Source organism: Schistocerca serialis, chromosome 8, assembly GCF_023864345.2.
Source record: "Schistocerca serialis cubense isolate TAMUIC-IGC-003099 chromosome 8, iqSchSeri2.2, whole genome shotgun sequence".
Lineage (NCBI taxonomy): Eukaryota > Metazoa > Arthropoda > Insecta > Orthoptera > Acrididae > Schistocerca > Schistocerca serialis.
In genome coordinates this window covers 271,554,893-271,581,057 of record NC_064645.1, presented here as the reverse complement: position 1 = coordinate 271,581,057, position 26,165 = coordinate 271,554,893, and the positions used below count along the sequence as shown (strand labels likewise).

At 41.3% G+C, this 26,165-nt stretch overlaps 1 protein-coding gene across 1 annotated transcript in view; it reads right to left on the bottom strand.

Annotated features, from left to right (window-relative positions):
• The window catches only part of LOC126416966 (signal-induced proliferation-associated 1-like protein 2), a 153,460-nt gene that overhangs the window by 38,954 nt on the left and 88,341 nt on the right, over positions 1-26,165 (bottom strand). Inside the window, exons 11-15 of the mRNA XM_050084847.1 lie at positions 25,673-25,807; positions 24,518-24,797; positions 18,213-18,462; positions 14,859-14,974; positions 8,858-9,119 (exon numbers count right to left, since the gene is read on the bottom strand). Coding sequence (XP_049940804.1) covers positions 8,858-9,119; positions 14,859-14,974; positions 18,213-18,462; positions 24,518-24,797; positions 25,673-25,807 — 1,043 coding nt within the window. The remainder of the gene's footprint in view (positions 1-8,857; positions 9,120-14,858; positions 14,975-18,212; positions 18,463-24,517; positions 24,798-25,672; positions 25,808-26,165) is intronic.

The following is a 26,165-nucleotide window of genomic DNA, read 5'->3' as shown; positions in this document are numbered from 1 at the left end:
TGATATAAGTGGAGAGAGCAACAAGATGGTCAACGGCAGAACGATGCTTTCGGAATCCGCATTGGGCTGGTGTTAAAAGACTGCGGGATTCCAGCCACCAAGCTAAACGGTAATTCACCATACGCTCCAAAACCTTACAGACACTAATCGTGAGAGAAATGGGGCGATAGCTAGAGGGGAGATGTTTGTGCTTTCCAGGTTTCGGAACGGGAACGACAATAGCTTCCCGCCATCGCCTGGGAAAGGTACTGTCGGTCCAAATTCGATTATAAAGGCGAAGGAGGTAACGCAGGCTATGGGTTGATAAATGCAGCAACATTTGGACATGGATACCATCCGGTCCTGGGGCGGAGGAGCGAGAAGAAAAGAGTGCATGTTGGAGTTCGCGCATGGAGAAAACAGTATTGTAGCTTTCACGATTTTGAGAGGAGAAAGCAAGTTGTCGCACTTCCGCTGCACGTTTCTTCGGGAGAAACGCTGGCGGGTAATTTGAAGAGCTCGAAATCTCAGCAAAGTGCTGACCCAATGAGTTAGAAATTGCGACGGGGTCCACTAAGGTATCATGCGCGACAGTGAGCCCAGAGACCGGGGAGAAACTAGGCGCGCCTGAGAACCGTCGAAGCCGACTCCAAACTTCCGAGGAGGGAGTGAAGGTGTTAAATGAGCTAATAAAGAATTTCCAGCTTGCCTTCTTGCTATCGCGGATGATGCGACGGCATCGCGCACGGAGCTGCTTATATCGGATACAGTTGGCCAAAGTTGGATGGTGACGGAAAATGCGAAGAGCACGTCGCCGCTCACGTATTGCGTCACGGCATGCCTCGTTCCACCAAGGAACTGGGGGGCGCCGGGGCAATTCAGAGGTGCGTGGTATTGAACGTTCCACAGCTGTGAGAATAACGTCGGTAAAATGTGTGACCTCATCGTCGACGCTGGGAAAGCGACGGTCATCAAATGTCGCTAGAGACGAAAAAAGTGTCCAATCGGCTTGGGCAAACTTCCAGCGTTGCGAGCGCATATATGGCAGTTGAGGCTGCAGTCGAAGAACACATGGAAAGTGGTCACTCGAGTGTGTATCATCAAGGGCGAACCATTCGAAGCGCCGAGCTAGCGGAACAGTACCGACCGCAAGGTCCAAATGAGATAAATTTGCCGTGGAGGCAGACAAAAATGTGGGGACCCCAGTGTTGAGGCAGACTAGATCCGCTTGGTGGAAGACGTCTAGCAATAGTGAGCCACGTGGACAAGGATGTGGAGATCCCCAAAGCGGGTGGTGGGCATTGAAGTCCCCAACCAGCAAATAGGGGGGTGGAAGCTGATCAAGAAGATGAAGGAGATCAGCTCGTGCCATTGGTGTAGACGATGGAATGTATACCGTACAAAGAGAGAACGTGTATCCAGAAAGGGAAAGAAGGACGGCGACAGCTTGGAAGGAAGTGTTTAAGGGGATTGGGTGATAATGGAGAGTATCATGGAGCAGAATCATGAGTCCTCCATGGGCTGGAGTGCCTTCAACAGAGGGGAGGTCATATCGGACGGACTGAAAATGAGGGAGAACAAAGCGGTCATGGGGACGCAGCTTTGTTTCCTGAAGACAGAAGATGACCGGCGAGTAGGATCGTAAGAGGATCGACAATTCATCCCGATTGGCGCGAATGCCGCGGATATTCCAGTGGATAATGGACATAGGGTGAACAGAAAATGGAGGAACGTGACCAAGGGTGCTGTCAACTCAACGACTGCTCAGAGCTTGCGACCGACAGCATGGAATGGCATGCAGTCGAAGGCAGAAGATCCTGATCCATAGGTTGGTCAGGAGCAGCTCCTGCCACCAACGATCGGCCAGTTGACCGGCCACCAGCAGTGCGCCTCGGCGACACAGAAGATGGCCGAGGGCGATTTCCGCCAGGTGGTGCTGTAGATGGGACACGCCTTGGCGGAGAAGGAGAGGAACTGTGTTTCTTCGTAGCCTTCTTGGAGGTATGATGTTTAGATGAAGGAGGAACCGATGGTTGTGAAGTTGCAGTACGTAAAAACTCTTCACGAGAATGCTCTTTTTTCGAAGACTTGGCGTCTGACTTTTGGGCTCGAGATTTAGCAGAACCCAACGAAGGGTGAGCCAGAGAGTGGGCAGGCGAAAGTGGTGAGGTTGAACGGGCGATCTTTGCGCTGGCCGATCTGACGACCGTGGTACTAAATGTGAGGTCGCAAGTCTGCGTGGCTGCCTCCTTTGTTGGCCGAGGAGAAGCAAGTGCTGTATTTTCCTTTCTGAGGCACGGTGGGCTGTCGACTGGCGAGTAACTTTCGAGCAGCAAAGGTCAACACCTTTTCCTTCACTCTTATTTCCTGGATCAGCTTTTCGTCCTTAAAAACGGGGCAATCTCGAGAGGAAGCAGCGTGGTCACCCATACAGTTGATGCAGCGAGGGGATGGAGGTGGACAAGCACCCTCATGGGCATCCTTGCCACACGTAACACATTTGGCCGGATTGGAACAGGACTGGCTGGTGTGATTGAACCGCTGACATCGATAGCAACGCGTAGGGTTTGGGACATAAGGGCGAACGGAAATTATCTCATAGCCTGCTTTGATTTTTGATGGGAGTTGAACTTTGTCAAATGTCAAGAAGACAGTGCGGGTTGGAATGATGTTCGAGTCAACCCTTTTCATAACCCGATGAACAGCCGTGACGCCCTGGTCAGACAGGTAGTGCTGAATTTCTTCGTCAGACAATCCATCGAGGGAGCGTGTATAAACGACTCCACGCGAGGAATTTAAGGTACGGTGCGATTCCACCCGGACAGGGAAGGTGTGGAGCAGAGAAGTACGCAGCAATTTTTGAGCCTGGAGGGCACTGTGTGTTTCTAACAACAGGGTGCCATTCCGTAATCTGGAACAAGACTTTACAGGACCCGCAATTGCGTCGACACCTTTCTGAATAATGAAAGGGTTGACCGTGGAAAAGTCGTGACCGTCAGACCGAGAAACAACAAGGAACTGTGGCAACGATGGAAGAACCGTCTGTGGCTGAGACTCAGTGAACTTACGTTTGTGAGCAGACATAGTGGAAGGTGAGGAAACCATTGCGGAAGAATCCCCCATGATTACCAGCGTCTCCGATGGCGCGCTCCTCCCTTGTGGGGGCCCTCTTGGAGGGCACACCCGCCTTAGGTGATTGTTCACACCTCAGGTCACACCTCCCGACAAACGGACGGAGGGACCAATCGGCACTTTCGGAAGGTATCAGCTCGGGTAATCACCCTTGCCTGGGCCTGGCCATTACCAGGGGGTACGTACGTGTCCTACCTGTCTACCCGGGGCGGGGAATTACGCGTTACCCCGTCACCGGCTACGCATGGAAGTGCGTGGGTCGGCCTTCAGACACGCACAGGGAGGAAAAAAGAGAAAGGGAAAGGAAAGAAAAGGGGGTCTCAAACGCCGCAGCGGAGAAAAGGGCAAGGAGAAGAGGGAAGGAAAAGAGAAGGACAGAGGAAGGACGAGGACTTGCAAGTGTAAAAGCAAGGAATTTGGAACAGTTTCGAGCGTCCGTCTCCGGACGTAGGCACAAACCATACTCCAGAGGGAGAGAAAGGGAAGGAAAGAGCCAGAGGTGAGGGGGGGGGGGGGGGCGAAGATGGGGGGGGGGGGGGGAGGGATGCGGAAAGGGAAGGGAAGGTATGCAGCCCGGAAAGGAAGGAGGGCCACATTAGCTCGGGGTCCCGTGCTCGCTACGCACGTGTCCACAAAAGAGTTGTGGACCCCCTGGGGGGCGAGAATTCATACTAACACCACCTTGTTCCTTTTGATTTTTTTTTTATTTCCCCCTTTCAGGGCAACTTTTGGGTGACTGTGTCAACTGCAACAAATAAAAGTTTCTTTTCATGTTGCTCCTTTCTTTGCTTGTCCCTGACCTTTGCCACATCGTTCCACAAGTGACATTTTTCAGTATCTTTCATTGCTGGTATTAGCTTTCTCTATCTTCATTACATTCGTGACATCTAGCATCTGTGCCTTTTTTCATTTGTTCCTGACCTTTGTCACAGTGTTCCACAAGTCACATTTTATGGTTCATTTCATTACCAGTGTTAGCTTTCTTTGTCTTCACTATATTCATGACATCTAGCTCTTTCCAGAAATTGTCATCTTTTAACTGTAGCACACTTAATATCACTATCTGGCAAATTGCACAAATCTGTAACAACTGCAACCCACTCATCTAGAAGTCCACACAGAATTATCATCTTCAATTTTCTCACCAATATTCACTGGATCTGCAACAGTTTTGTTCATCGAGCCTAGATAACTTTCCACATCTCTGCACAATTCTCAATTTTTAGCAAATACAATTTCCGTCTGAGTTGCACACTGTGTGAAATTTACTATTCTTTGGGTGTATAATTTTCTTAATTTCTTCCCTAACTGTTTTTGGATTTGTAAAATTTTGTGTACCCATTTGCTGCTCATCGAATATGGGAAATACAATTCTTACACTGCCTTAACTTTATGTGATATGTAACTTTTTTATCAGAAAGCGAGACACCATCACCAGGTTATATCTCTCCAGGCTCAATTAGCCCTCACATCCATGTATTAGAATCATTTTCATTTAGTGCAACCAGGAGGTGTAATTCATTCTATTTAGTTTCTCAATGCTGTGTCTGTTCTCCATCATCTCTGTATATTTCACTAATCATGACATTATTATGAAAAGGGTAGATTGCTATTCACCATACAGAGGAGATGTTGAGTTGCAGACAGATAAAAAGATTGCTACACATTTGAGCTTTCGTCCAAAGGTCTCCTCCTAAAGTAGAAAACACACACAGTCATGTGTGCGAGTTGCACTTGCATGGATACACTCTACTTTAGAATAAATGTATAGCAATCTCTTTGTTGTGCCTGTGTCTATGACATCTGAAGCCAAACTATGAGCAGCAGCAGCAGCATCAGCAGTGCATGATGGGAGTGACAACTGGGTGGGGGTAAGGAGAAGGCTCAGGCATGGAGGGTGAGGGATAACAGGGTAGGGGGTGGGCAATGGTGATGTGCTGCTGCAGAGCATGCAGGGACAAGATGAGGACACGGTAGGGCCGCTAGGTGCAGTTGGGAGGTTAGATGGAGGGTGGGAGAGAGATGGGGAGGGGGTGGGGGAGTTGCAGAAAAGGAGAGAAGTAAAATGACTGTGTGCCTTGGTGGAATAGAGGGCTGTGTAGTGCTGGAATGGGAACAGGGAAACGGCTAGACAGGTGAGGATAATGGTTAACGAAGTTCGATGTCAAGAGGGTTACGGGAATATAGGATATATTGCAGCGAGAGTTCCTGCCTGTACAATTCAGAGAAGCTGGTGTTGGTGGGAAGGATCCATATGGCACAGGCTGAGAAGCAGTCTCTGAAACAAAGGATATCATGTTGGGTGGTGTGCTCAGCAACAGGGTGATCAAGTCGTTTCTTGGCCACAGTTTTTTGTGGCCATTCATGCGGACAGCCAGCTTGTTGGCTGTCATGCCCACATCGAATGCAGCACAATGGTTGCAGGTTAGCTTTTAGATCACAGGACTGATTTCACAGGTAGCCCTGCCTTTGATGGGATAGGTGACGTTAGTGAATAGACTGGAGTAGGTGGTGGAAGAATCTATGGGACAGGTCTTGCATCTAGGTCTATTACAGGGATATGAGCCATGAGGTGTTTGGGAGCATGGGTTGTGTAGATGTGGAGAAGTATACTGTGTAGGTTCAGTGGATGGTGGAACCACTGTGGGAGGGATGGGAAGGATAGTGTGCAGGACATTTCTGATTTCAGGGCATGACAAGAGGTAGTCTAAATCCTGGCAGAGAATGTAATTCAGTTGCTCCAGTCCTGGGTCATACTGAGTTATGAGGGTTATGCTCCTCTGTGGCCAGAAGGTGAGACTTTGTGAGGTGGTGGGAGACTGGAAAGATAAGACAGGAGAGATGTGTTTTCATACAATGTTGGGAGGATAATTACAGTCTGTAAAGGGCTCAGTGAGACCCTTGTTATATTTCAAGAGGGACCACTCAACAGTGCTGATGTGATGGCAGGGTGTATACACGGACAAGGAAAAAAATTCCTGGATTTTTTTCGCCCATTTCCCAGTTGAAAATACACTTTCTCCTGGGTGAAAATACACTTTTTCCGTGTAAAGAGACCGTATACTTTTCCTCGGCACTGTAAAACTTATCAATCCTTTGAATGTTTATGGTTTTATATACTGACGTAGAATTTCCCGGCATTTTAGAAAACTAAACTCAGAGGGGGAAAAAAAACACGATTTGGAAAGATCTTTGATGTGCAGCAACAAGTACGCTACGTATTTTCATGTTACAAAGGTATAAATTCGAATTCCATTAAACACCTCATGTTGCTTTCCGAAGCATTGAAATCGAGATTGCTATGCACTTTTGTAAGCCAATCATAGCTCATGTTACTTGATCTCGCTGATGACACCCACCCAACACTTTACAGAAGAAAAATCAAGCATATGTATAACATCATATTCTCCATAACTCAGAAAATATTAAAGCAGATAGAATGATTTCAGGAAAATGAAAAGTGAGCAACACCATTACCTATAAGAGGTCCAAGAGGTCTGAAGCCGAAGAACAAATCAATTTTTCTCTTGCAATTTCTACTGTCCTTAAACATACAAACCATTTCTCATCTGTTGTATAGTTTTAAAGCTTGCTGTTTCAATAGAATAGAATAGAATAAATTTAAAGAAGGTTCAAATTGAAGTCAGGGTTTAATGACCGCTTAGCAGGAACTTATTAGTAAGAGAACACAATGGACAAGGAGGGAGAGTGAAATTGGCAGTCTTCTTTTTCCGAGCAAACCATTACGAAATTCGTCTTGTGGAATTTAGGGAAACCATTGGAAACTTAAATCTGAATGATCAGATGGGTGTTTCAAGCACTGTTCATCCTGAACTGAGTCCAGGGCCTAAACCATGAAGTCACACCTCACTTAGGAAAATATTTAATAATTGAAGTACACACTTCATTTCAGAATGACAATGAAAATGATATACTGTAATGACCCAAATAGACCCACATTTTTCCCCCAAAATTTCTTCTCGAAAAATTAATGAGCATATCTTCTGCACAATCCTACAAATCCTGGTACATTTTTATATAATCGAAAATTGTGCTGCTCATTCCTCTGTTCAGAGTGGTGCAACAATATCACTAGAATTTGCAAATTAATAAATGAGGAAACAATATAGCTGCCTTTGATTGTTGACATTTCATTTAAAGAAACGACTACTGCAATATTCACAATTTTATTATTTTATACAAAAGGAAAGGCATAATTCTGTTCTAATTGAACAGCAAAATATAATTTCATCAATGAGTGGTAACATCAAAAGAAATTCACTAACAAAACTCTGACATCATTCCTTATTATACATTGTACATGAAATTAAGAAGCTGTAAAAAGGTTTGGATGAATCTGCACTGGAGAATAAGCTGAAAATTGATGTTTAATCATGAAAATTCAACATAGGGCAAACGGCTGGGTATTATTCTGAACATGAAGCTGGGGTTCTTTGCTTTAAACAAGAAAGAAACAAAGGCAAATGGATACATCTTCTTGACAAAGGATCCAATTAAAAGGACTTGGAAACTGAGAATAGAAACATACTACACACAGAATTCCATAGGAGTATTGGTTGCTGCCTCAGGTTTATGCATAAAAGTGGCCTTTCTATCCAATGAACTATTTCACTAGCACAGACACTGCAGGAAGAGTTTTACAGAAAAATTCCAATTCCAGAGCAGCATAACCCCAAAGTGGCAGCAGCACTCTTGTCCTCTACATCATGTCAACAATGCCTACACAGCATGTGTCCTTTGGGATACACCAAGCAATACAACAATGGACCGTAAACAGGAAAATAGAATTTCATTAAGGACAACTGAAAAAAGAAAAGCAAATTATTTCCATGATGTTATCAGTTACTGCAGAGGAAGAAAACTTGCCACTCTCCCCCCACACCATGTTATTTTTAAGTACAAAGCTTTAGCCAAAGTAAATTGCCCTAAAGAGAGAGTATTTCATTGCCAAGAAAAAAGCTGGATGACAGATTTAATGATGGACTGGCTAGCCACTGTTTGGAATAGCATACCTGGCACATTGTTCAGTAAGACAACTATACAATTGTTGGACGCCTTTATAGGTCTCCTCACCTTCACGTAAATAGTTAAACTGTTGCAGCGAAGACAAATCTAGTCATTACACCCTTTTAATTGAAAACTTCAGTTACTTGTCACTGGAAACAAGCAATTTGAAGACTACCTCCCAGAACACTATTCAGGTCATCTTTTCGGAGGAGCTCAAGCATTCACTACATACAGGAAAATTAAAACATTCATATGCCTTACTTGAGAGAGCATTCTGTCTCCATGGTGCAATACCACCAGGTTCTGTCATCAAATGGTTCAAGAAGTGCTACGTATCCAAAGTCCTTTGGGTGGAGAGTGGCAAACATATTACAGTGAAAGGACAGATACCAGTACAGAAGTTAACAGTGGCATCAATGAAGACTTATTATAAGTCAGGCATTTGTGTGTAATTTTTCTATATTACGAGACTAAAAGTGACACATATGTGAACAGTTTTTGCGAATGGCGAATAGGTAATGTGATATGAATTTCTCTCCCCCTCTGCCTCTCCTCCTCTGCCCCCCCCCCCCCAAAAAAGAAGAAATTATAAAATAAAATAAACGGCAAAGCTTATATTTGAGTGCAGCTTATACTCATGACAATACAGTGAAAGATCAATAGCAACAAATATTTGAAAGCAAAAATCAGATAAATAAAATAAATGCATCTTGCAAACCTCTGGATTTGAAGGAAAGCGTGAAGGATCACCAAAAGAACGTCCACTGCTGCCCGTGCCGTAGCCCGAACTGGCTGACGACCTGGGCGGCGAGAAGCTGCGTTCCGGTTCCTGCTGATCATAGCGCCGCCGGTGGTTGCCAGGTACTGCTGGTTTACCTGTCCCTGGGCAAGGGACATTCTCGTAATCTCCTTCAGCCCCTCCACTTCCCCCTGCACCATTACCTCCAGCGGAGGTGCGGCAGTTGGGCAATGAGCACCCTCTGGAACAATTGTTTCTGTTGGTTAGCATTAACTGCAGTAGTATCTCCCCATGACACTGGGCAATCTATACTGCACAATACAGTAATGATGCACATGATTCCTAGCACTGAATTCACTCAAACTATAGCAACAATGCTTTTCTCTTGATGAAGAGATAAGATAAATTTCCCAAAAATAATGTGATGTGTACTATTAACAAAATATTGATGAAAACCCATGAAAATGAATGGCAACTAACAAAGGTTCCACAATCCCTATTAATAATGGATTTTGGTGACCCTTAGGTATGTTGTAGAGAGACCAGTCCCGATTACCTGGCTAGGGACTATGCAAGCAATGACCCCAAGATTCCGAGAAAATCCAAGTTGAAGTTTTATGGGTATCTCCTAAATCTATACATTTAAATAGGTTTTGACCAAGTGAGCACAGCACAGAGGCTAAGACACATGGCTGCCACACTGTCAGTATAGATTTAAACACTGCCCGTGTACACTTCTTTCTGCCCCCCCTCTCCTTCCCACAATCTATTTCATCATGCAGAACATCTGTTAGCAGTGTACCTCAAGCAAACTTATTAAAAACAGTCATTTTTGAGGCAGTAATTTGTTTACTAAATCAATCTTACAGAACACTTTCTTCAAATGTTTATTTTGTTTGTGGTCAAAATTCCAGAATATTTGGACTGCTCCAGTATGAAGTGTTAGCAGCTGTGGACCAATTCCAGATGCTGACAAAAGTACTCACCCCATATTTTGACTTCAATTATGCAACTAATCTGACAAAACTGGCTGCTGGTACCAATCTATGTACAATAGATACCATGTGAACCACAGAGCAAAAACTGATTTGAACAAGATTATTAGTTATTACTTCACAGCACACTATACTCTAACTGCATCAGGCAAGATATTTTCTTATGTTTTCTTATGTATGCAAGAGCCGTCTGGGGAATTTGGTCGGACTGTTCTAAAGAGAGTTGACAAGCTCACTCATGTCCTGCACAAAAACAGGGAATTTTCCAAAGTACTGTGTGAAAAGTTTTCAAAATATGTCATTCTTCAGTATGAGAGACAAAAAAATTTCTTTACATAACTGATTTGTGGGAAGGGATGACTAATGAGACACTTTACGATCAAATCTTTGTAGATCAAAGAAAAACATGTACCTGCACTATAAAAATCATCCCACCCAAATGTATTCCACTATGCCAAATCTGTGATGTTTATTTTTTGAAGCAGTTTAAAATTTATCCAAAAGAAATTCAAAATGTTCCTGACTTGCTACAGACTGAAAGAAATTATTTCAGAGGAAGATGTCATAAAAATACTTTAATTCCCCATTAGTTTAGTGCATCTGATGTCTAACGTATGAAGAAGTATGCATAGTTCACACTGAAGTTGATCTAAGTAAGAACAATCTTTTTTAATCCTAATGAAATGTTTTTTCTGGTATAGCTTCTGAAAACTCTGTGTGCCTTCATTCTGTTCCAGTACAGTAAGTGATAGCGAGCAAGGCGGTTCTGTAATCTATTCTGTAACCAATCGAAACCACATTTGAAGAAAGTTTGCTGTAATAATTTGTTTATTAATGAAATTACTATGACAAAAATAACTATTTTTGAATATTTTGCATGACTTACCATTTAAATACATTTTATACAATGAAATCAAAAACATTAAATAAAATATAAAAAAGAAAGATGTACATGGGCAATATATCTAAGATACTGCCAGCATGGCGGCCATATAAACTTTGGCCAATGCGCTAGACTCACTCATGTGAAGGGAAACTAAAGTAACATGTATGCCTTAAACTTGAGCACTGATTTTCCCTGAAACTAGAAGCTATCACATGAAAATCTGCTATCCAGGTACTCAAGAAGCGGTCTCTCAACAACATACTTTTGTTATAATCAGTTATTAACAGGTCTGATGGTCCCCTTGTAAGAATCTTTACAGAAACATGCAGCACCTTTTAAAACAAATATTAGTTGGCTATATGGACCAAGTATCATAAAGCAAAAACCCCTTTTGTACCTTTACTTATATTCAAAACAAAAATTTAGAAAAATATTTTCAACTAAATTTAAAAAGTTAGTCTAGACTTTAGTTCTGTCAAATCTTTCCCACTGTGTTGCAATTCAACACAGCACAAATCATGGAAACACTAGACGACTAGAGCTGGTGATGAACACTTGTGTAAGATGCTCTGCAACATTCATTTCTTCGATTATATTGGTCCGTCCTGTACTCCATTAGCTTGGATGTGACCAGATGTGTGATTTTTGCACACACTGTTTACCTGATAGGTTTCTTAGTTCCTAGTGTCCTCAATACATCCCCTCACATACCAAATACCTATCACCACTCCGTAGTTGCAAAACCAGATTAGATATATCTAGTATCTTGGCTGTACCTATGTATCAGACTAAACTTTCTCCATCTCCTCCTTCAGTTCAGCCATGAGGCTGTGGAACAAATTACACTGTAACCTGTGTCTTATTCAAAACCAGTCTGCATTCAAGAGGACATTATCTTTTCTTATCAGCATGGTTTCCCTCTCAGCATACACAGACACACTAATGCGACCACCTGTCGAAAGACTGTGTAATCACCAACTGTACTGCAAACTGCTGCAAGACATGCACGAAGAGTCAGTGAAGTTCTGGAACATACCAACAGGGAGGTGGAGCCTCGCCGACTCCAGTGCCGTAGCCAGCTGCACCAGGTTTCTCGGTTGAGGATTCCAGAATGATGAGATCACCTAGCAAGTGCCACAAAAATATTCCCCAGACCATAATGCTACCTCCTCCAGCCTGGATCCTCCCAATAATTGGTGCAGAGAGTTTGCTTTCAGACATTTCACGCCAATGGAGCACAAAACATGACTGGTCTGAACAGGCAGCCTGTCACCACTCAGCAGAGAGATCCTGGAGGACCTTTTGTTAGTAGGTGAATAAACATGCGTAAATAAATAAGTCAGGTAGTTAGTTTCATTGCGCAGTTAATTTCTTTGTCAGCGACAGCTGGTTTGTTGATTTATTAGATGACTGCATATTCTACTGATCACGTGCACCACAAATTTTTTTTTTTTTTGATGATGTGTGTGGAGTTAATCAGTTCATAAAATACATTTTTCCAGCATTTTTATAGCTGCATGCTAAACAATTAGATGAACACCAGTAAACTTCAGCTTCTTTAAAGAATCTAACTCTCATGTATAAAATAGCGTCCAGCTTATATTACTTTACACACGAGTTTCTGCTTATGCAGGTCATTCACAGAGCATTTTCCAAGCTTCTCTTCCTTCCACAGCCTGTCATCAGCATTTACCCCCATTGCAGTCCTCTTCCACAGACATAATCCTTCACCTGGTCTCCATCTTGTTCATAGTCCTCCAATTGTTGTTCTTGCACAATCTTTAGACTCTAGAGCTCCTCTTGAAAGTATTTCCTGTCCCATTCTTTCAGTGTTGCCAAAACATTTAAGCTGATTTCCCTCCACAGCTTTGTTTATAGGATGGATTTGAAGGGTGTTTTGTACTTTTTCATTTCTTATCCTGTCCTCTCTTATCTTACCCAGGCTACCTCGTAGAAAGTGCGTCTCTGTCATTTGTTTTCTGCTCATGTCTTTCTTTGTCCAGGTCCAACATCCTGATCCATAGATCAGATAATATGACTTGTATATCATCACCTTTGCTTTGGCACCTATTTTCCAATTTCTGTCTGGTATACAGTAATAAAAATTTTGAAAAATTTTCTATTCTCTCCAAAATTATATACTTAATGTTTCCTCTCTTGGTTACCTAACTTCCTGGATATTTGAAAGCATCTAATTCTTTAACCCTTTTAGTGCCAAATATGATCTGATCGTGATCCAGATTTTCGGCGAAAAATGCCAGTAACGATCTGATCGTGATGCCTTTCTCATTCGCTAGGAAATACTAATAACTTTGCCTTCAAGCGCGGAAAAAATGAATGAGAAAGGCATCACGATCAGATCGTTACTGGCATTTTTCGCCGAAAATCTGGATCACGATCAGATCGTATTTGGCACTAAAAGGGTTAATAATTTTTCCATTACAAATTACATCCTTCATTTTTCATATTTTCTGCCAATTTTCATTACTTTTTGACTGCTTCTTCAATTACTCTCTGCCATGTATTTAGTGGTACTTCCAGTTTCTGTTAATTTTTTCACAAATCATCATACCATTTCCATATGCTACGATTTTCATATCATCTACTGTTGAGCCTTGGTGAACTTTCCTTATTATGTTTTCCCTAACTATATTAAAATGTACTGGAGAGAGCACAGCTCTTTGTCAGATTCCTCCATTCTGATTTCTTGTCATCTACTATAACACAATTCAGGTATTTGTTATACATGTTTCTGATTCTGAGTTGCATTCCTCTTGAAAATTCTAGTGTATTCAAACACTGCCATCTCTCTTCCCTTTTAACAGTGCCTACACCTTATTTATACCTATGAACGCAACTATGATATCTTTCCTGAATTCCCATTTTTTTTCTATCTATCTGTGTAGCTGGAGAAGTGGCATCTATAGTTGATCTTCCAGATCAAAATTCTTATTGTTTTCCTAATTGTGGTTCTATCTTGTTCCTGATTTTTTTGTAAAATTATCTTTCCATAAATCTTCAGGCAGTGGCACATAACGGTATACCTCTGTAATTCTCACGCAGCACCTTATTACCTGTCCTAAACATAAGTATGATAACTGCCTTTGTTCAATCATCAGAAATCTTTTCACAAGTCCATACTATTTTCATTATTTTGTACAGCCACTGAATTTTGGTAGGTCCTGCAACTTTGATCCTTTCTACTGTGATATCTGCTCCAGGAGCATCACCATTTTTCATTTCTAATACAGCTCTCTCATTCAACATCTGCAAATCATCATTTTCTATTTCCTCCGAGTTGACGGGTTAAATGTTTGACATTAAGCAAGTAAGTGAGAAAAGTTTAATAAAGGTTTGAAGTTATTACAGGTATGTGTAGAGTTAGTTTGAAGTTGCTAAGTACTCTCAATCTCAAATACTGGATGAAAATTGTATTTGCGTGCCAACAGTTGTGTTGCCTCAAGACACACACAGTTCCTGCCTTTAATACTCGCCTTCCTGTGTTAAACCCATAATTATACCTCTTAAAGAGTAGATTATGACAGCATTTTAAATTTGGTAATTAATTATGTACATTACTGAAAGTCAGATTCTTGCTGCTCCTAGAAGTTGTTAGACTGACAACCTCCACATTGGACTGGGTTACATGCCCTAGGTTACTTGTTTGGTAATACAGATATGTTCAATGTAACTCTAAACATATGATTCAAATTAACGGTATGTTATATATTGATGTCCTAAGAATCGTATTACTTCTGTGTGAGCAATCATTTAACATCACAACATGAGGTGGTCAATAGTAGAATGTGACTAATTTACAACTGTGGTTACCAAGTTACCAAAGATTGTGTAAATCATTAAACAGGTGGTTGTTCTCAGACACAAAAACCATCTACATCAAGAACAATCTAAATAAGGCAGAAACTGTCCTCCTAGGAGAAAAGCACTGCATTAGAGAGAAAATAAATACAAAGTTATCATGAAAGAAAAACAATTAACACAACACAAACTAATTGCAGGTCCCAGATTAAACATTCCTCAAAACAAGAATAAATATTTAAAACAGCAGACACAATAATCCAAATAAATACAGATTTACCTGCGTGGAGTTCCATCTGGTAATGGAGGTATAACAGTGACAGTAACAGTGACTGAGGTCTTTAACAGGTCCACCATTTGGTCATGTGACAGTGTTGACACCGCTACCTTGCATATCTGAAATTATCAGAATATTAACTGCAGTATCAATTAATTCCAAATCATAAGACATTACAGCTTGAAAATAGAAATAAAATCACTAGCATTTCACCATTATATTTATAATACAGAGTTACTTATTTTCTGTTTACTAACACCCACATTCATGCAATGTTTTAGAAATGAATACATAATATGATTGTGAATACATGCATTACATAACAATCCAGATGAAAAATGTAATTTCTGAATGAGATATATGGTGGTTTAATTTCTGTAACACATTTTCTAATTGACAATCTGTTATAACAATCACTTTGACCATTTTGTGACTTAAGTGGTGCTTCTGGGTGATTGGCTAATCACTCTCCCCTTCAGTTCAGTTTATTCTGAGCTCTTCTGAAAGTCATTTATAGACCTGAATTTTTTTGTGATTACTATATGTGATGTAGGTTGCATGTGCCTTTCAGAGGCCAAATTGCCTGATATGTTCACTTTATTTCTAATCAATCATATAATCTAATTATATCTAAAAACAAATATGATGTGACATACCAAACGAAAGCGCTGGCATGTTGATAGACACACAAACACAAACATACACACAAAATTCAAGCTTTCGCAACCAACGGTTGCTTCGTCAGGAAAGAGGGAAGGAGAGGGAAAGACGAAAGGATGTGGGTTTTAAGGGAGAGGGTAAGGAGTCATTCCAATCCCGGGAGCGGAAAGACTTACCTTAGGGGAAAACACACACACACACACACACACACACACACACACACACACACACACACACACACACACACAGAGAGAGAGAGAGAGAGAGAGAGAGAGAGAGAGAGAGAGAGAGACAAGCATCCATTTGTAAAGGCAAAGAGTTTGGGCAGAGATGTCAGTCGAGGCGGAAGTACAGAGGCAAAGATGTTGTTGAATGACAGGTCAGGTATGAGCGGCAGCAACTTGAAATTAACGGAGGTTGAGGCCTGGTGGGTAATGAGAAGAGAGGATATACTGAAGGGCAAGTTCCCATCTCCGGAGTTCTGACAGGTTGGTGTTAGTGGGAAGTATCCAGATAACCCGGACGATGTAACACTGTGCCAAGATGTGCTGGCCGTGCACCAAGGCATGTTTAGCCACAGGGTGATCCTCATTACCAACAAACACTGTCTGCCTGTGTCCATTCATGCGAATGGACAGTTTGTTGCTGGTCATTCCCACATAGAAAGCTTCACAGTGTAGGCAAGTCACTTGGTAAATCACGTGGGTGCTTTCACATGTGGCTCTGCCTTTGATCGTGTACACCTTCTGGGTTACAGGACTGGAGTAGGTGGTGGTGGGAGGGTGCATGGGACAGGTTTTACACCGGGGGCGGTTACAACAGTAGGAGCCAGAGGGTAGGGACGGTGGTTTTGGGGATTTCATAGGGATGAACCAAGAGTTACGAAGGTTAGGTGGACGGCGGAAAGACACTCTTGGTAACCTTCGTGGGGGAATGACCAGCAACAAACTGTCCATTCGCATGAATGGACACAGGCAGACAGTGTTTGTTGGTAATGAGGATCACCCTGTGGCTAAACATGCCTTGGTGCACGGCCAGCACATCTTGGCACAGTGTTACACTGTCCGGGTTATCTGGATACTTCCCACTAACACCAACCTGTCAGAACTCTGGAGATGGGAACTTGCCCTTCAGTATATCCTCTCTTCTCATTACCCACCAGGCCTCAACCTCCGTTAATTTCAAGTTGCTGCTGCTCATACCTCACCTGTCATTCAACCACATCTTTGCCTCTGTACTTCCGCCTCGACTGACATCTCTGCCCAAACTCTTTGCCTTTACAAATGGATGCTTGTGTCTGTGTATGTGCGGATGGATATATGTGTGTGTGTGTGTGTGTGTGTGTGTGTGTGTGTGTGTGTGTGTGTGTGTGTACCTGTCCTCCTTTCCCCCTAAGGTAAGTCTTTCCGCTCCCGGGATTGGAATGACTCCTTACCCTCTCCCTTAAAACCCACATCCTTTCGTCTTTCCCTCTCCTTCCCTCTTTCCTGATGAAGCAACCGTTGGTTGCGAAAGCTTGAATTTTGTGTGGAATTTTGTGTGTATGTTTGTGTTTGTTTGTGTGTCTATCGACATGCCAGTGCTTTCGTTTGGTAAGTCACATCATCTTTGTTTTTAGATATATTTTTCCCATGTGGAATGTTTCCCTCTATTATATTCATATAATCTAATTACACATGTTAATTCTCATTTCCGTTTTTCTAATTTATATTCGAGTACATAATAGCATGTTCTTTGTCTACTCCCACTCTGTGATTACATGTTCATAACAAAATTGTATTCTGAAATTTCTTCTCATATGCCTTTCAACCAACCTACCACTGGGAGACCCCACAGTGCCCACAAGCCTATGAGAAGAACAGATCAGCAACAAACCATATTTACAGTGCTATGCCGAATAAACAAGTATCACACCACCACTGTGCTGAATCAACCAGCAACATGGGTCTACAGATAGCTAATAGAAGGAGCGACAGTCAACACTCACTGTTTCCCGCTTCAGACTGAGCGGATGGCTTCTTGCCATCTGCCTCCGTTTCACTTGTTTTCCATCTTTTCTACGGAGTAAGATAGCTTCAACTATCTGCCCCTGCCTCTGGTTGTAAGGACCAGCCACCAGCTAACTCCCCACTGAACCATCTAATCTCATACCTCCTATTTCCTTAATTTTATTCGAACAGCTACACTGGTAGTTGTCCTCTAACTTTTACAGTTTTAATAAGATATTATTAGTGATTTTAAAGTTCATTGATATTCTGTTATACATAGTATACCTGCTATTTATTACGTTTAAGGATTTAGGGAAGCATGGGATCTCATTTAACTTTGTTTCATTACCATGGTTAGGTGGCATTCATTAATTTATTACTGGGCCATAAACATGTTTATTACAAGGAATAGTTTAACAAATCCAGGGCTCAATGGTTCTTCTTATAGAAGTAGTCACATACACGTGCAATCGATAAATCCCCGGAATGGATTGTACTGCTACCCAAGTCGTGCAAAATCACAGCAACCACAGACAAATTGATTCACAAGATTTTCCTAATTTCATGCAGAATTTGAGTATGCACCAAACAGAAAAACATAAAATATTGAGTATCCTAAAGCACACATGCACACAAAGATTGTCGTTAGCATCATTTCCATTTCCACGTAAGTAATTGAAGAAAATTTAACCTTATAAAAATAACACACCTCCACGAGCCTGGCTCCTTGCCGGAGGCCAGCCTGCCAAGCCAGTCCGGCTGCCTCCACCTGTGTCACAACCCCATCAGGTTGTACGTGGAATCCTAATTGTCCCAACGCATTTCGATGCAGAGTCAACTCCCTCGCTTCTGCCCCAGGTGTCACTGCCCGAAGTCGTGCAGACAAGTCCGTCACATCTTCTGTCTCACCACGCATTTGTAGTGACACACATTCGCCCGTGTGATGGTACAGTCGCACACTGTTCAACATGCAGAAAAATGTATATAAAGTGAACACTTAAAGTTTGCATTCTCTGGTAAAAAGTGAAATTCTCAGCTTAACAGAAACCTCTTAAGTGTCTTTCTTTGGTCATAGTAGAAATGAATCAGTGACTAATTTTGTGGGAATGGGAAATGAATAGTCTAAGAAATAAACACTAACGTTCAATTCACACCACCCAAGATACATACAAGGACTGCACTAATTATGTTGCAGCTTTGATAAATTTCTAACCATAGCAAGCTTGGAACTGGGACGGAAAGAGGGGGCGATGACACAGGGCTCATGAGGGACCCTTTCTTAATGTTCCTGAAGCATCTGTATTTCAACAAAAATCAGTTTCCAAATTTCTCTTATAATTTCTGGAGAATTAGTAGTATGAAAACCAAGAGTGTGAATACTGACAAGGAACACACACACACACACACACACACACACACACACACACACACACACACACACACCACTGTCTCTGGCTGCTGAGGCAGTAGTAGAGTAGGGGTTTTTGGGTGCACGACAGCAAGGTCTTCAGCACCCGTTCAGTAACATAGTGAGATGGGTGTCAAGAAAAATCCCAGAACAGGAATATAAAATGGAACATAAAACATGGGTAACAATCGTTGAAAAATATGTGCTCACCCACACCGAAGCGTGGGATGAAGCAGGGTGTCAGCAGTAAAACATGGACAACACTGGAAGAAAATGATAGAGGGAGCTAAAACAATGTAGCAGATGGAAGTGGCTGGCTGACCGCAAGGAAAAAAGGGGAGGAGTCAGCCACTCTGCAATACACTAAAACCTCCAGCCTAAAAGTTTAGGCCAGAGTCCAGACACATCACAAAACTTAAAAACCCTAGACACACACGTCTCATCATTAGCTAAAACAGAAGGCAGATCCCCATCAACTTGTGCTTCTGCCCTTGCATCACAGTATAAAATGCAGTCTGTTAAAATGTGCCGGACAGAGATGTGCACACCACAAGCATCTCAAAACGGAAGATCCTCCCGCCGTAATAAAAAGCTATGTGTGAGAGGACAGTGCCCGATCCGAAGACGTGTAAGGGCCACCTCTTCCCGCTGCTGAGGCAATTCAGAGGAAAGGAGAGAAAGAGAGAGAGAGAGAGAGAGAGAGAGAGAGAGAGAGAGAGAGAGAGAGGAGGGGGTGTCTATTTCTGATGAAGGCCTTGTTGGCCAAAAGCTTACTTTTTCAGATTCTTTTTGTTGTACCTATCTGTGACTCAGCGGCTCTGCTATATGGTGAGCAGCAATAATCCTTTTCGTAATATTGTCATATTTCATCCTAGATTTTCCAGTGTTAAACTATAAATTACTTTTCACACATGATACTTTTCAGGTTCTAGTCAGAGGACTTGCCCACATTGATGGGCTTGCAGCTGGACTGTATGCAGTTATTCTTCCAGCAAGGTAAAGGCACCCATTCAAAAGTTGCCTATACCAGCTGCCAACAACAAATCTGACAGGGTTTGCGAGTTCACAGGTAGAACCTGCAAACCACAGGACATTCAGTAAGGCAAGAAAAGAAATGAAGGAAGGAAGGACAGAAATACTAATTAAGCAGAAAAAACTGAAAGAAACAATGTTTCCCAGTTGTATGCTCTAATAACCATATCCTGCAGAGCTGCGTTGTTGATCATAATGCTAAGTGAAATACTGATAATAGTGAGTGTACACTTCAATGTTGTATTTTATTATTATTTTCTCTAGGCTGACAATTTGGGCATCACAGTGCAAAGAAGAACCTTTGAGGAAGTATAGATAAAGTTCGAAAAAACATTAGAAACTATGAACCTTTGAGGAAGTAAAGTTAGAGAATATACTAGAAGCTAAGCCAACATACAGTATTACGATAACTATCTCAGACCAAATCCCATTAAAACAAAGGTTTGTGCTTTTCACCTGCACACATGCCCAGCAAACAGAAAGCTGCACGTTAACTAGAATGGGTCTAGCCTTGAGCACACAGACCAGCCAACACAGCTCAGTGACAGTTGACAGGTCCCTCACATACAAACATTACTTTAAAAAACTCAAAATAACATAGCTGCAAAGAACAATATACTTAGAATGCTGAATGGAAGTAAGCGGGGCATCAAACCTACTGTTCATAGAACCACCGCTTTAGCATTTTGCTTTTCTGCAGCTGAGTAAGCATGCCATGTCTGGTCTACATCGGTGCATGCAAAGAATATCAACATAAACTTTAACAAAACCTGCGGGCTAGTCACAGGATGCATGAAGCCCACTCCATCGAAAAAAGACCAACCAAGCTTCAGGTTACAACAGTCCCAAATCTCATAGGGTAGCTAATTAACATAATGAGCAGTTCAAAGAGGCATCCACTGTACAGTAGCCTTTGTGGTCATGAAGACTAAAATCAAGATACTTTGGATGAACCCCCTGTCAGCTACCCTATTTCAGAACATTCACCAATAGTGTTGACAAACAGCAGGTCACTAAAAATGCTAAACCATTTCAGAACTGATGAAGCCCGTCAAAATCCAAATGATAAAATCGAGTCTATTAGAATCTGAAGATGACAAGTGCAACTGTGGAGAAATAAAAAACATAGAACATCTTCCAACATGCCATAACTGTCTCGCATATTGCTCTCTAGACAACCTCTGGCTAAGCAAGCCCAAGGCTTTCCACTTAGCCCAGTACTGGGCCAAAAATCCGACAGCTCCAGACATGAAAAAGTAAAGCAATTGTTTAAATTATAATCGACACAGGAATGAGAATTCTACTATTTTAATTTCCAAACTAGTTCCTTGACACCCGTAAATCTCAAATTTTCGGCTGAATGTGTTTATCCAAACTGCTATTTTCAGATGTCAAAGCAATTTACTAAGCACTGATGTAAAAAGTTATATTACGTTACTATATAAAATCACCACCACCACCACCACCACCACCACCACCACCACCACCACCAAACTCACAGGCATCTGTGGCATGTTAAAAGAGAAGATGGGTCATGTTTCAATGGGTTATTTTTTGGGGAGGGGGTTGGTGTGAGTGGTAGAGTGCCAAGTAATAAAGAGACCCCCCCCCCCCCTCCCATCCCCAGGACAGAGCCCTGGATCCGTGCCGGACGCAACCACATGAAAAAGGTAACACTTGCACCTGCATATCTCCAATGACAAATAACCAAATTGATGTAATGTAATAAAATGTGTGTCTTAAACATATTATAATAATACCCATTGTTCAAACAGTTAGCTTGGAAATGTTGCACAAACATCTTCAGTGTACACACTACTGTGCCAGGGCCATATGCAGAGCTTTGACGTCTCACAGCTGCTTGTTATTCTAAGCAATTAGAACCAATTAGCTACATATTGCATGCAAAGGAACACGCAATGAGTAACTGCCAGTCACTGAGCACACTGACTGACTGTGACACACACACACACACACACACACACACACACACACACACACACACACCTTTAAACCTACTCTTTCTCTGTCACCCCGCCCCTCCCTTCCTAGTGACACAGCTACTGTATACTGTGGCCATTGTTATTCCTGCAAACACTAGTGTCAGCCTCCAATATTAGCAGCATCTTGTCTTACATACTGTAGTGACAAACCAGCACATTTCAGTGCTTCCATGTGTACAATAATGGGTTCCTCGATATCTTGTCTTCGCTATCTTACTCTGCTGAACATACATTGTTACCAAGGCACTCAAATCACAGTCACAAACATCACTGTTTAACCACCGGTTGATGTTTTTGTCACCTACATCTTCACAACTAGGAAACTGTATTCTAGACAAAAATATTTGTTATAATAACAGATCACATCACGTACAGATTTCTGCACTCATATAATTGGGAGTTTGCTATAATTACATAGAGGCAGTACTTGTTTTTCAGGAGGTTAAATTCAAATGCTACTGATAAATACATTTAGAAGAGAACTACTAGATTCCTTTCATAAAGGAAAGAGGAAACAAGTTGGAAAAGGTTAGAAAGAAGTAGTAGTTCATTAACTCATCCAGTATAACAACACACCTGTTGTAAAGACAAGGGTGACTTTTTCCTCCAATACAATGAAACTATACAGATTGTTATAGTCATACAGAGAAGATAGTGATCATTCTATGCTAAGTTCATACAGTGTTGTCCCATAACCCCTCACTGTTGCAGAGAACCATCTTCTACTGACTGGCACCATACACCCATCATTGTGGATGCAATGATCTCTGTATCAGCCGAAAGTCAGGGTACAATAAACCCATTTTCCAGATGGCAATTGTTTGTCCTCTTATGAACCAACTCACATGCCAGAATTGGACACTTTGTTGTTGATGAGAGATACTGGTGTTTGCTTTTACGTCTTCACTTTGACTACTCTACACCGTGAGCTCACTAACACCAATCACTCATTGTCCGTGTAGCTAATGGCACTGCTGGGGCTATGTGGCAAAATAAGGAAAGCCCTGAAATGATTAAGGAATGACAACACAGTCTTAACCAGAGATACTGGAACAGAGCAGTCAAAAACTGAAACAGCTCCTCTTAAGAACTGTGAAAATCTGAGAAGAGGAGGGAATGTCACTACTGTGCAAAGACTACATTATACATACTCTTTACAAGAAAGGAAATCAAATGGAATGTGAAAATTATGGAGGAATACTATTCCTAAACTTTGGGAATTAGATGTACCCTAACCTCCTGTTTGACTGTCACCTTCCAATCATCCAACAAGAAACCGGTCCATGCCAATGTAGATTTCTCCCAAGGAAATCAGAAGTACACTAAATTTTCACCCTACGACAAATCTTAGATAGAAAAAAACTGAATTTGAAACTGATATACATCACACATTCATCCATTCTAGATCTGTATATTATGACGTGCATAGAGAGAAATTACATGCTGCCATCAGAGGAACGGGCATGCCCAGGAGGCTAGTGAGGAAAACCGTGAGCAAGATGAGAAGCAGCCAGTGTCAGAGGAGCATTATAGCACTGGAACATATAATGTGAGAAACTAATGAACTGGCGCAAACAACAATCTTTGACAAATCTATAGAAATATAAGCCTGCACTAATAATACATACAGTTCTTCCAGGGCAATGGGCAGAGTTTTTTTATTGCATTAGAACAAGTTGCTAAGGGCATGGGGCTGACAATCAATTAGTCTAAAAGTAAAAGAGCATCCATAAGACACAGTCAAAGTCAGTGACTATCTGATTATGAATTGAAGAATGCTGAGTACCTGAAATACCTGGAGGTGACCGTGACCTACAATGATACCTTGTGCAAAATTAAACAAGAGCTAGCGGTAGCCGATAAAGCTTATTTTGTCCTAACTAAACTACTTTCTTCACAGCTCTAACAAAACTATCTTCTTCAAGGCACTAACCTCGCATTACTAATTTAATTGTCTTAGAAACATTTACGAGACCAGTGCTCACACAGTCCTTAGAAACCTGCCACAAATAATAATGGGTACCAACATTCTGAATGCTTTTGAGAGAAATAATAAGGTGGCATTGTGAAGGAGTGAGGTGTAGGAGACAGTATAACAATGAGCTGTATACCAGTTAAAAAAGCCACCTATGAGAAAAATAGTATTCAGCAAGACTGAGGTGAGATGGGCTAGGTATGTAGCACTGATGTGTGATACGGAGGTACCAAAGAAGATACTAACTGGAAATCTTGCCCAGTAAAGGGGACATGGCTGATTAAAATTCACATTGATAGATGGTGTCCAAGATCTATAGAAAATGAGATACAGAAATTGGAAAGCACTCCTGGCAGAAAATTGTTGAAGAGGTGATGGTACACAATAGAATCTTGGGCCACAGAAGAAGAGTAAACTAAGAAGGAGAAGAAAGAAGATGCTAAATTACTCTCTCTGTAGTTTTAAAAACTTATTGCAGGTACAATGTTCTACAAACATTAGCTTGGATTCATAAACATCACTCTTTCTGTAAGTTACAGTTTTCATAAATTTTAGTGTATATAATAGAAGTGCTTTTATCATTGTTTAATGCATACTTATTAGAACTTAGCTGCCAGCCAAGTATTGCTTTGCATGGGGTGACAAAGACGACATCCCGGGACTGCTCGTCGACCAGCAGTAATGTATCAGCGGAAACACCAAGTGAACACGGAATGACGGTAACACCTGCAGAAACTTGCTGTCCACCGCCATCCTCCAACAGCACTGGCCAAGCAACAGCTCCTCGCTGCCAAGCTGAGAGAGATGTCATAGGACAACCACCAGCATTATTGCCACTGGCTCGTTCTTTCTTCTTACTGCCAAATGACAGCATTGCTGAAAAAAAAAACACATTTCATCGATAATACATTGATTTTCTTCTTCGCTAAAGCCAATATTCTTAGATGTAAAGAGCAGTGTCCACATGCAGCAAAGACACTATTAAATTTTAAAAGTGTAGCCAACAGTGATCAACATTGGTTACAACTGTAATATTACAATACATGATTAATCATTTTCAGATGAATTTGTCATGACAGTACTTAAACAAAATTATTTCTCATATAGTCATAACTAATAATTCCAAGTGATTGAAAAGAAAGTATTTGATGAAACAATTAAACTCTTTCTTGATTCTGTTACAAAAATTTCATTCTCTTAAAGCATGAATTTTGAGAAGCAAGCTTATTTTCCAGTGTAATACACACAATTTTATACCAGCAGTAGCTCAAAGCTGTTTAATTAGTTGCATCACATGCTGAAGTCATTTCACTACTAAACATTCACAGGCTCTCCACGTATCAATGACCCTTAACATAGATGTTTCAGTTTAAACAGTTTTATTTCCCCCCAGGGTATACAATACATTTGATAAAAAAAACTGCTATATTAAAAAATGACACAGCAAGTTATTTATTATGCATTAATATCAAGTACTTTTTCTCTATCTTAAACAGAACCATATGATGATTTAATATAATTCTTCTATACAAGTATATAACAGACATTGCAAAGTTAATGCTCAGAATGTCTTCTAACTCAGACAGATTGAATTCATAAACCAAGGATGAATATAGTTGTAGTACGTATACTTCAGCACAAACTGACTTTCACCTGAATTGTGAATTGTTTGCTTGTAGAAGATACAAATATGTTATTCTTTTAGTAAGCAATGAGTAAAAAATAAAAATAAATTGAATGGAATTACTAACAGAATTTTTGACCAGATTCCACAACAGTAGTAGTAGTGTAATTTGATGCCAAATCCTTCAAGTACTCTTGTCGTGTGCGAGTTGCCATGGTTGCAAATTTCTCTGAACGATGGGCTGCGTTTTCTGCGTTGATTACTGTAATGAAAAGAACATATTCATTTACTACACACTACTAAATATAAAAATATTACAACATTTTTAACTGCAACTGAGGATGTATTCCAGAATGGCTGAAACAAGTAACTAAAGTAGGGCTGTGATATTTCATCCAAGGGGAGGGAACGATAGTAAAAAGTAAGGGAAACCCAAACACACTAACACACTAAGAAATTTCTACTTCATTTATTTGGCCATTCAGATCTTCTCCTATTAGAAACCGTTTCCCAATGCCAAAGAGATTGGATCTGGCCATCTTACAAATACTTAGTTCCTCACCATCGTCTTTATCATAAAGAAGGATTTTTCAACATGCTACTTTGAGTCAATATGAAAT